This window comes from Hydra vulgaris, chromosome 04, assembly GCF_038396675.1.
Source record: "Hydra vulgaris chromosome 04, alternate assembly HydraT2T_AEP".
NCBI lineage: Eukaryota > Metazoa > Cnidaria > Hydrozoa > Anthoathecata > Hydridae > Hydra > Hydra vulgaris.
The window spans coordinates 14,087,501-14,100,179 of NC_088923.1; the positions used below are offsets into that span (position 1 = coordinate 14,087,501).

Here is a 12,679-nt window from a genome sequence, read left to right on the forward strand (position 1 = left end):
TGATGGACGACTTAAACGATTGCAAATTATATGAATCAGGAAAGCAAGATGAAGGAAGCAAATTCCAAAGAGCTGATGTTGGAGGAAAAAAACTAGACGAGAAGCATTTTTGGAGCACTTAGGAGCAGTCACAGAAAAAGGATGAGACTTAATTGAATGACGAGTAACACGAGAATGAATTTTAGTAGATGGCACAAGAGACACTAGCTTATAAGTGCAGTGCCCATTATAGTATTTGTAGAAAAGAGAAACAGAAGCAACATTACGACGATGTGATAATGGTTGGAGGTTGGCTGCAAGAGCAGGTCCAACTATGTTTACAATGCGTTTTTGTACCTTGTCTAAAAGAGAAAGGGCATCATTAGAAGAACCGCCCCAGATATGGCAACAGTATTTCATACAAGGCCAGATTTGAGATTTATAGAAATAGAGAATCGAATCCGAAATAAGAAAGTGACAAGCTCGATAAAGAGATGCAACCTTAGCAGATGCTAATTTTGCAACTGATTTGATATATGGTTTCCAAGAAAGATTGGAAGTAAGAGTTAATCCTAGAAGATGAAGAGTAGATGACTCATCGAGTACATCACCGTTCATAAATATAAGAAGATCTAAATTATTGCGATAACGATTGGCTGAAAAAAATTGAGTTTTATCTGTATTAAAGTTCACCAGCCACTGTGAGCCCCATGCTGTAGCAGAAGTGAGATCCTTTTCAAGTTCAAATGCCCCCTCCAAGCAATCAGAGGGTGTTGGTTTTTTATCATGACAAAAATAAATGGTAGTATCATCAGCAAATAATGCCACCTTAGAGAATATCTAGAAGATCGTTAATGTAAATTAAAAAGAGTATAGGGCCAAGGATAGAACCTTGAGGAACCCCTGAAGTTACAGAATAAGAGTGCATTCCATCGAGGACAACTTTTATACTACGATTGGAAAGTAAGGGTTCAATAATCTTAAAGATGTTGCCACATATATTGTAAGAAGAAAGCTTATGGAGAAGACCAGCATGCCAAACTATATCAAAAGCTTTTGAAATGTCAAGAGCGATGGCCTCAACCTCTCCACCTTTATCTAATGCAGGATAAAATCTGTCAGCCATTACTGTTAGCAAATCAGCTGTAGAACGAGAAGATCCAAATCCATATTGATAATCAAAAAATAAGTAATTGAATTCAAGATAAGAGATTAAGGGTTTGTTAATTAAAGATTCAAAAACTTTGCTTATGACAGGAAGAAGACTTACGGGACGTAGTTAGATGAATCAGATCGCTCTCCAGAATTTTTGAAGATAGGGATAACAGATACCGCTTTCCAGCAGGCTGGAAAGCAAGACTCTGATAAGCACTTGTTGAATAGTTTTGAGAGTATAGACGACAGCTACGGAGAACACTTCTGCAAGATAATAACAGGTATGTTGTTCGGGCCACAAGCTGTAGAAGAGTCTAGGCAGGAAATCACTTTAGATACAGAAGCTGGAGTGATATGAATGTCAAGCAATGGATCAACCTGTTTGTTGGCAATATCAGGTAGAACGCAACTAGTGGAATCGAGAGATAATATTGATGAAAAGTTTTTAGCAAACAATTCAGCTTTATCTTTAGGTTAGGTGACAAAGTCTGAACCATACAAGAGAGGTGGAATTAAAGATTTGCCCTTATTATTGATATTATTAAAGATTCTTCAGAAGTCATGAGAGCCTAGTTTTTGAGATGAGATACGAGATTTCATGACCTGAGAATAGCGGGTTTTGGCGTTAGACAGAACCTTTTAATAATTGTTTCTAGCAGTAATAAACAGATGTTTGTTTTCTGGAGATTTGTTTTGCTGATAAATATGGAAGTAACAGTTTTGATTGGCAATCGCAGCAGCACAGTGTGAGGAAAACCATGAAGGAGAGAAAGGCTTGACCTGGAATCGTCGAGAGGGAACAAAAGGTTCAATGCCAGCCTGAATCCACGAAGTTATGTAAGAAGCACATTTGTTGACAGGAAGACAAAAGATATCTACCCAAGGGCTATCACGAAGAAAATCACGGAAAGAAACCCAGTCAGCTTTACTGTAGTTGTAAGAGGTTCAATAATAGGGGGATTCAGGTGATGAAGAAGAATGAGATATTAGTTTTAGAGAGATCAAACTGTGATCAGAAGCACCTAAGGGTGAATGTGGAGAAACTGAGCACTGACTAGGATCAGAAACAAAACATAAGTCGAGTAGAGAAGGTAAATGATTCGAGTTGTCAGGAAAATGAGTGGGAAAGTTGACCATTTGAGTTAGGGATTGAGAAAGGCAAAAGTTGTGGGCTTTATTGCCTGCAGAATCAGTGACACTAGAGCCAAGCCATTCAGAGTGGTGAGCATTAAAGTCACCAACAACAACTATATTAGCTGATGGATGAAGAGAGAGGGCTTGGTCAATATGATCAGAAATAATATCAAAAAGATTGCAGTCTTGAGATGAAGGAGAGCGATATAGAACAAAGAGAATGGCAATAGAGTGAAGTGGTACTAAGCGAAAGCACATGAAAGAATAGTCTGTGGATTCAAACCTAGTTTTACAACAAATGGGTGAATTCTTACAAATGTAAATGCCCAGGCCAAGCATGTGACTATTGGAGTCTTTAAGAATTAATGTAAGATAACCATCAACACTAAGATCACAAGATGAGACAGCTGAACTCAAGTTAGTCTCACAAAGAGCAAGTAGGTCTGGTGAACTTTGCAAGAGATAAGACTCAACAGAAGAAAAATTACTTCGAAGACCACGAATATTAGTGGATGATAGGTTTTATCAGATGTTATAATAGTGAATGATAGGTATAATATTAGTGAATGATAGGTATAATATTAGTGATAATGATAGGTATAATGTATATTTATAATGATATAATAATATTAGTGATAATGATAGGTATAATATTAGTGAATGATAGGTATAATATTAGTGAATGATAGGTTTTATCAGATACTTCATGCATTTGGCATCATGTGAAGGAGGCATTGTTGGAATAAACCTGAGATATGGTTTGAGTTTTCAATAAATTACTAATCTTCTTTGCTATATCAACAATATTATGAAGCAATTGGTTCACAGTTATGCAATTGGTTACTAAATTAGCAAGGTGATTTTTTTTAAACATCTTTCCTTCTAACAAGGCTGCAAGCAACCACTATAAGAGATGGGAGTTACTGGAAGGAAAAAGATGAAGTTTATAATAAAAGATAATGATTAATCAACAACTTGAAAGATTGCAAATTGTATGAGTTTCTAAGAACTGATGTTTGAGGAAAACAAACTAGATAAAAAAAATATTTATGGAGCACTTAGGAACAGTCACAAGTAAAAGGGTGAGACTTAATTGAATGGCAAGTAACATGAAAATAAGTTTTAATTGATGGCACAAGAGACACTCTCATAAATTCTCACATCTCCCAGACAACCTCCAAGAAATTCTTACATCTAAATTGGTATTGTTTGCTGATGATATTACTACTTAGGTAGCCAACTTAAGGAACTACCATCAGGAAATTAACACTATCTGATTTCTTGGAGGGGGCATTTGAGCTTGAAAAGGATCTCACTTCTGCTACTGCATGGGTTTCTCAGTGGCTTTTCTATTTATAGAAAAAAGAAAGAGAAGCAACATGGAGATGTGGCAATGGTTGAAGGTTGGCTGGAAAAGCAGGTCTTACTCTGTTTACAATGCGTTTTTGCACCCTTTCTAAAAGAAAAAGACTATCATTCGAAGATCCATTACAGATATGGCAACATTATTCCGTACAAGGATGAATTAGAGATTTATCAAGATAAGGAATAGAATCTGGAGTATGAAAGTTTCCTCCTTTTACTTTGACTGTTCGTAAGTGCTCCAAAAATTTTTATTCATCTGGTTTTTTTTTCCTTAAACATCAGCTCTCTTCCTTCATCTGGCTTTCCTGATTCATATAATTTGCAATCTTTTAATTCATCTGTCAATCATTATCTTGCTCTATAAACTTGATCTTTTCTCTACCATTGACTTCCAACTCTTATATTGGTTGTTTACAGCCATGTTGGAAGTAAAGATGTTGAAAAAAAAAAAAAAAAGGTTGTTAATGTAAATTAAAAAAATTTGTAGAACCTAGGATAGAACTGGAAATAAGGAAGAGTGCTGTCCATCGAGGACAACTTTTGTACTATGATTGGTAAGGAAAGATTCAAGAATCTTGAAGATGTTACCTGATACACCATAAGATGAAGCTTATAAGGAAGACCAGCATGCCAAACTTTATTGAAGGCTTTAGAAATGTTGAGAGCAATAGCCTTAACCTCTTCACATCTATCTAATGCATGATAAAATATATCAGTTATTACTGTTTATAACAAATCAGAAGTAGAATGAGAAGATCGAAATCCATATTGATGATCACAAAGTTATTAGATTCAAGATGAGAGATTAAGTGTTTGCTAATTAAAGGCTCAAAAACCTTGCTTATGATAGTAAGAAGACTAATGGGATGATAGTTAGACAAGTATGATCGCTCTCCAGAATTTTTGAAAATAGGAATAACAGATGCCGCTTTTCAGCAGGCTGAAAAACAAGACTCAGATAAGCACTTATATAGTTTTGAAGGTATAGAGGACAGTCTTAAAGAACACTTCTGCAAAACAAACAGGTATGTTGTCACAGACACTGCAGAAAAGTCAAAGGTGGTAATTACTTTAGATACAGAAGCTGGAGTGATACATATATCAAGTAATACATCAATCTGTTTATCTGCTATATCAGGTAGATTAATGGAATCAAGAGATAAGATTAATGAAAATTCTTAGCAATTAAGCTTTGTCTTTAGGTGAAGTAACAAAATCTGAAGCATGCAATAGAGGTGGAATAACAGATATGCCTTTATTATAGACATTGTTAAAGATTCTCCAAAAGTCACCAGAGCCTAATTTTTAGCTAAAATATGAGATTTCGTGACCTGAGAATAGTGGGCTTTAACATTAAACAAAACCTTTCTACAATGTTTTCAGGCAATAGTAAACAGACGTCTGTTTTCTGGAGAATTGTTTTGCTGATAGAAATAGGAGTAATGGTTATGATTGGAAATTGCAGCAGCACAATGAGAGTAAAAAACAATGAAGAAGAGTGAGGCTTGACTTGAGAATTGTCTAGAGGGAATACAAGGTTCCATGCCAGCCTGAATTCAAGAAGTTATGTAAGAAGCAGTTTTGTCAGAAGGAAGACAAAAGATTTCTACCCAAGGGCCATCACAAAAACAATTACAGAAAGAGTCCCAGTCAGCTTTAAGGTTGTTGTAAAAGGTACAACAATAGGACGATTCTGATGATGAAGAAGAATTAGATAGTTTTAGAGAGATCAAATTGTAATCAAGAGCACCTAAGGGTGAATGTGGAGAAAATGAGCGCTGACTAGGATCAGAAAGTCAAGTAGAGAAGGTAAATGATTTGGATTGTCTGGAAAGCTAGTTGGAAATTGAACTTTTTGTTTTAGAAGTTAAGAAAGGCAAAAGTTGTGGGTCTTAATTCCTGAAGACTCACTGACTCTAGACCCAAGCTATTTAGTGTGATGAGCATTACCAGCAACAATAATATTGGCTGAAGGATAAAGAGAAATGGCTTGGTCAATGAAGGGAGAGAAATGACATCTTGAGATGAAGGGAGCGATTTAGAACAAAGAAGAAGGTGATTGAGTGAATTGGTGCTTAACGAAAGCACATAAAAGAATAGTCTAGGATTGTCGGAAAACTAGTATTTCTTAGTTTCCTGGCAAATGGGTGAATTCTTACGGATGTTAATGCTTAGGCCAAGCATATTGGAGTCTTAACAAACTAAAGGAAGATAACCATTAACTCTAAGATCCCAAGATGAGACAGCTGAACTCAAATTAGTCTTACAAAAAGCAAGTAGGTCTGATGAACATTGCAAATGATTGGTCTTATCAGAAGAAAAGTTACTTCAAATACCACAAATATTAATGAATTATAGTTTTAGAGAATTTGGTGATGACTTTAATCATTTTGGATTTGTTAAAAAACTGATTGATAGTAATCAGTGCACTATTTAATAGTCTAAGCAATTGCCTAATTACTATTAATAAACCCTAAGTAAAAGCAAAATTATTATTAATAAACCCTAAACAAAACCAAAAGTAAGAACATGGACACCATCCATGCGCAATAGTTAGTACCCTGGTACTTTTCAGCTGTTGATGGAATCAGCCTCTCTGATTCCATCAACAGCTGAAATTTGTGGGTTGATAAAGTAAAATCTATATTTTATATTATTTTCCTGAGCTACCACAGAGCTCAGGAAAATAATATAAAATATAGATTTAACTTTATCAACCCACAAATATAGGTTATCTAAGATAGATCTATATACCCCTAAGTTTTAGATAAACATATTCTAATATTTGCAAATTTATAATTGGTGCATTTAGATATTGTCTCAAACATTGTAGACACAACAATTATTTTTTAGGATTCTTAGTTTGTTAAATTTGTCTTAATGGAAATTATTAAGAAAATACTTAAATGGTCTGAGCCAATGTTTGAATGGTTTTGTGGCTTAAGGCCAGTTAATACATCATATTATAAAGGGCATAATACTGTGGCAATTTTTGTTTATAGAGTTTTTTTTATGCATTAAGAATAAAAAATTGAAAGAATTTGATGTAAAAATAGACGTTAAATCTAATAAATTTATCCAATACAAGAAACATAAAGTGTAAATAAATAAAAAAAGTTATACAAAAACTCAATAGTATGTGGTACAGAAATTTAATAAGTATGGATAAAATGGTTTCTAGTGAAAAATTGTTATGGTTATAGAGTTATGATTCTAGTAAACTTTATAAAGAAGTCAAAAACTATTGTTTGACTCTAGGTTGATTTTTCAATACTTTTGCATAATTTTCTGAGCTATTAAATATTTTTGCATAATTTTCTTGAAAGTTATAAAAAATCATTTTTGAAATACATAATGTATATAGTTGAAAACATAAAAGTTAATTAAATTTCACTAAAAAAAATAATTACAGTTTTTTTTGTTCCTTCTGTCAGAGTCATTCAATGTTTCGGCATCAAAAGGGAAGCAAATGTTGCCAGGTAGTAGTAAAACTATTTGTGCATTGCAAGTAGGTTACTTTGATAAACAATTCAATCGTATAATGGAGGGAGAAGCTTACACTGATCCTGTTAAGCGTCGGAGACAAGAAAGACTGGAAAAAAATAAATTGATTATAGGGAAAGCATTCATACCAAGTCATGCTGGAAAAAAACCGTAAGTTTTTATCAAAAAGATTTTTAAAGTGAAATTTTTTTCAGTTTTTCTTTTAAATATATTTACTTTCTTTTTAAATATACTTACTTATTATTCAGTTCTGGAGTTGGTAGTTATTTTGGAACATTATCAGGTCCAATTCAAACATTTAGCCCTTTATGTAAGGATAAGGATCCTTATGTATCACCTGGAAGAAATTTTGTCACAAACCCTGGAAAGAAGGGATCTGGATATGGTTATGCTAATGTATTAATTGGTAAGCCACAAAAGTATGCACCCGATCCCTACAATCACGAGCATGAAATTCGAGTTGTAAGTTTTAAAAATTGACAGTTTAGTTATTCACAGTTCGAAATAAACATAATGGAAAAGTAAAAGTTGCATGTTTTTATTTGTTACTTGTTTTATTTAGTTGACTTTGAAATATTCACAATTTGGATACTTTTGGATTCTAAAAGGAAAGGAATTTTACTGTATCCAAGTTGATTTCACGAGGACTGTCTGAAAAAAATAGAAGAGCTCTTTTAATATGTATAAAAATGTAAAAAAAAATCATTTAAATCTTTCAAGAATTTTATTATTGCAATTTTCAACACTTTCACTTGGCAAATTCTAGAAGTAAAAATTGTCACTACTCTTAATACTTTTTTAAACTAAACCATAGTTTATAAAAGTATTAAGAGATATTAAATGGATTGCAACAACATATTAATTTAGTTGCATAATGCTTTAAATAAACATATTTATGATAGAGACAGGTTGTTGATTTGACATTGATTATTGATTGCCAAGTTCTCCACATTAATATTTCTCTTTCATATTCAGGAATATCTTCAAAAGATTCAATTTCAAGCAACAGTATACATATTGTGAGGTGACATTCATCTTCTAGGTTGGTTTCAACGGATCACTGTTGACTGTTTACCATGATTGAGAAACTGAATTAGCAAATAAGACTCAATAATTATTTAATCTAATATTTATGCTTTTTTGCAATATTTTTGCAATTTTTATGTTTCCTACATCATAACTGGTATTCAAAGATTATATTTTTACATCGCAATTAACTTCACAAAAATATATTTATTCATCACAGGTGATGTCACAAATCAATATTTTTACATCACAATTGACCTTGCTAAACTATATTTATACATCACAAACAACCTTAAAAAACTATTTTTATACATCAAAACTGAACCCATGAGAGTCAGGCAACTCCAGGAATTAGTAAATGCAATACCTCTTTTATGGTAGCAAAATAATTGACCATTTAAAAATAAAAAAACATCTATCTAATACTTTAGATTGGATTTTTTTTTTTTCATCTTTGGATTAAACACCTTAAAAATTGATGAATTACCAATATTCAGTCAGTTTTTTCCACTAGAATTTAAATTATTTACACAAAAAGTATTGCTAAAAAATCTATAATAGAGAATGTGAGTCCAATTAAGGAGTTTTTCGCCTAAGCAAAAGACATATCTACTTTATGCTTTAAGAGACCAAAACCATATTTTTATTATAATAACCAAAGATCCCTTTTTTCATTTGAAAAAAAAAATTGAATCCCTGAGTTTTAGGCAACTCTGGGAGTTAGTAAAAGCGCAACCAATGTTGATGAAACAAAAAATTTGACTGACCATTTTAAAATCAAAAAATGACCATCAAAAATTTTACACTGGGTTGTTTCCTCTACATTTTTGAAATTAGTACCCTAAAAAATGGTCAGATCCAATCATGTTCTTCCACTAAAACTGAAAATATTCATTAAAAAGTACCACTAGAAAGTCCATAACGGCAGATATGAGAAAAATTAGGGCATTTTAGAGTGAATTTCAAAATGTCATAACTTTTGAACCATTTTGAACTTTATATAATTTCAAGTTTCATTGATAGGTACCACAAATTGTTATTTGAATGATATTTGAGGGGCTAACTGAAAAATTTTAATTTATTGTCTTTGTTTTTGTTTAACACCTCTTAACTCAATAATCTTTCTCTTTTTTCTAGTTTTTTACCTACCTTTTAAGAAATCACTTTTTTTAACGATAATTTTAATCAAATTGATCTATATGGATGGTCATACTCAAATTTGGATATGGGAGTGGGCGAATTTTTTTTTTTGTTTATTAGGATATTAGAGGAGACATTGATAACTTTTTTTTCCTCAAAAAGTTTATTTAGAGAAGGCACAGAGCATTTGAAAAATGCAAGTTTTACTGAAAACAAATTGACACCTTTTTGCCTTTTTTTTTAACCTATAGTCTAAAAAAAATTATAAAATATAGCTCCTACAACAATTCACAAACTTTCTAAAGGCCTACAAATTTATTGGTACTAAAAAAACGTCATCAATGAGATACTATATATTTAATGTTGAATTTACTTTACTGTGATCATAAATAATATCCTTAAGCATAATAAAACTAAAAAAAAGCAAGAAATAACTAAAAAAAAAAGGCAAAATAAAATAATAAAAAAGATTATGTTGCTTAAATAAATTTAAATAAATCTTTGTTTTGATTGCTTCACGAGCATGATTTCTCAATGTGCTAATGTTTCTTTGATGAACCCATCTCTTCTAACTTTTCCAAATGCTGATTGATAAGCTCTTGTGACTTCTTGGATCTTTCAATAGCTTGCCCAGAACAGAAAAACAAGGTAGATACATTGGAGTATCAATATATTTTAAAAGTTCATCCTTTGGCAATAAACATGTAAGTAATGGTTCGCGTACATTCTAACTCAAATTAATTAGATCAAAAAGTGAATCAGCATTTTCATTATGCATATGATGTTTTCTACTTCTCGCATTAGTGTTTATGTATTCTTAACCTCCTTAATGTTAAAATTGTTTCAACTGCAAATTGTCTTTTTATTTTTTCTAGGCTACAGAACAATGCTTGAAGAACATTTTCACTATGAGTATACCATAAAGATGATAAAACATAGGGCATAACAATGTCTTTACCTCTAAGTCTTTGATAAAAAAAAAAAAAAAAAAAGTTTTAATTGCTTGAGTATATGGTAAGGCCCTTTAGTCCACTTTTACTTTTAGTTCTAATTAAAGTGCCGCGTATGTATGTTTCTTCAACTAAAAGTAAGATTTTTCAACACCAAAGTAAACATATTCTATTTGCAAAATTCAATCATGCAAATGTGATCAAATTTATTTTCTTTTAAGATTGTTCAGAAAAACTCCAGCGTTAAATTTCACAAAAATTTTAATCATCTTAAAGCAATTTTAAAACTTCAGAATCAACTTCTATCACTAGCTTTAATGTCCAAGGTAGCATAATAAAAACCGAATTTCCTAATGTAATCTTTGACTTTGAATCTAGTACCTTACCTATAAGTTTTCCGATAGAACCAGAAAAGGTATTTTTTGATGTATTCTTTCCGCCAAGCTGAATCATAAGATGTCAGAAAGATAGCTCATTTGTATTAAGAGCACAAATTATCTTTATTAGTTTTTTATCCAATTTATGTGTAAGGTAGTGAATAACACCTACTTTACAACCAGTGTTTAAATTTGTTGAGTCCGCACCAATGGCAACTAAAGAGTCTCCAACATCATAACCCCTGATCCATTTGTAAAGATTATCAGCTATTTGCTCAGCTGCAGTTTCTACCTTATCTTCAGAATTGTTTGTGAATTATAGTTAGTATTTACCCCCAGGTGCAGAACTGAATAATGTTCTTCTTTTTTTCCCGTTGGGTGTAATTTTATATATTTTTCTCTAATGTACTTATTAAATTTTTTTTGTCCATCAAGGAAAATACATTGAATATTATCATTCATTGCCACATTTTCAGCTTTAACTCGGATTTCTATCATTATCTTGGTAATATCTACGTAGTTTTTATTCAAACTGAGGTCAGCTTTTTTTTGAACTATTTGCATTTTCATTGCAAATGGCTGAATCGTTTGGTGTTGCTTGACATTCTACTACTAGAAGAGAAACTAAGTGTTCAAATTATGTTAGTTAATTTTAATAAAACAGTTATACTATATTTTTTAATTCACAGTTTCAACAAAAATTGACAAAAATATTTGTGATTTTTAGCATTTACTTATATCCCCACTATTTGCTCCATGTATTTTAGAGTCTGATTCTTTTCTATCCAAATATCTTGTCAATAGATATGTCTCTGATACATGAACTAATCCTATTTGTAAAGAACTTTCGTTACCATTTTCGTTTCTTTGAGCTTGAAGGAAAAATAGTTCTAGCCAGGTATCTTTGCTACTTTTGGACAAATGCAAGTCACATGGGCTTTAAAAAGATAACCATCACATCCAGTTTCATTACAGCAATGATTTTGCACTTACATTTTGATAAACACGAAATTTGAGTCCATTATCCAATAACTCATGCAGTTTAGGGTATTTTAATACAGTTTGAGCAAGATTAGACTTTGATATATGATAGAGTAGAAATTGATTTATGTATAAAAATATATATAGAAATTAATCATAAATGAATAGAACACGTTTAAAATGCAATTCTTTTGGAAAACTATTATCTAAGTAATTATCCTACAAATAAGCTATAAAATCAACTTTACAACACATAGAATATCATACATCATTTCCTGTTATTGACCAATTTTTATGGTTTTTAATAATAATGGAGTGGGGGATATAGGCTGCAAGCCCACAAATTTTGTTGACCATGTTTTATGATTCACCTCTTTTTATATTAATTGCATTATGTACACTGAAAATAACTATAATAAGATTGTTATACTAATTTTTCTAGAGTTATTAGTAAAACTGACATTTTTTAAATGTCTTGCGCCCACACAAGACAAACTTTTTAAGAGAAAAAAAAAATTTCCTTTAGTTCATCAATTTCTCTTTTCTACAAATACTACCATAGTTGCTACTTAAGCAATTTTTAGTTTGTTGTAGTTTATTTCACAGCTAAGAATTTTTACTTTCAAACTAAAATTTGACATTTTTAATGTTGCAATCATGATTTTTTAGTATGATAATAAAATGATTAAGTATTAAAATCAATGATTTGTTTGTGTGCTTGTTTAGCTTTTAATCTATAGCTAAAGAACATTAAAGTTTTTAATAATACACTATTTTTAATTGCTTTTTAATTAAATGTTAATTTTGTTATAATTATAATGAAACTGTTTAGAAAAATGAATTAAAAAGCAAAAAAATGATGATGGGAAGTCCTTTTAAATCAAATTTGCATCCTGCAACGTTTTTTGATTCTAATCCAAATAAAGCAGATAATCGTAAGTCTTTTTGTTATTGCAAGTTTATTTATTTTTGTGTTTGCATAATTCTATTATATTTCATTTGTGTTAGGCAAATGAAATAATAATGTTAAAAAGCACTAATATATATCTACTTTGTAGTATCTATGCA

The 12,679-nt window shown here is 31.3% G+C and overlaps 1 protein-coding gene across 3 annotated transcripts in view; it reads left to right on the forward strand.

Moving 5' to 3' along the window:
- LOC101237467 (cilia-and flagella-associated protein 96) overlaps positions 1-12,679 on the forward strand; it is a 40,275-nt gene that overhangs the window by 6,883 nt on the left and 20,713 nt on the right. For all 3 annotated transcript variants that reach the window (XM_065795519.1, XM_065795521.1, XM_065795520.1), the window contains exons 3-5: positions 7,068-7,287; positions 7,386-7,599; positions 12,444-12,546. In XM_065795519.1, coding sequence (XP_065651591.1) covers positions 7,068-7,287; positions 7,386-7,599; positions 12,444-12,546 — 537 coding nt within the window. The remainder of the gene's footprint in view (positions 1-7,067; positions 7,288-7,385; positions 7,600-12,443; positions 12,547-12,679) is intronic.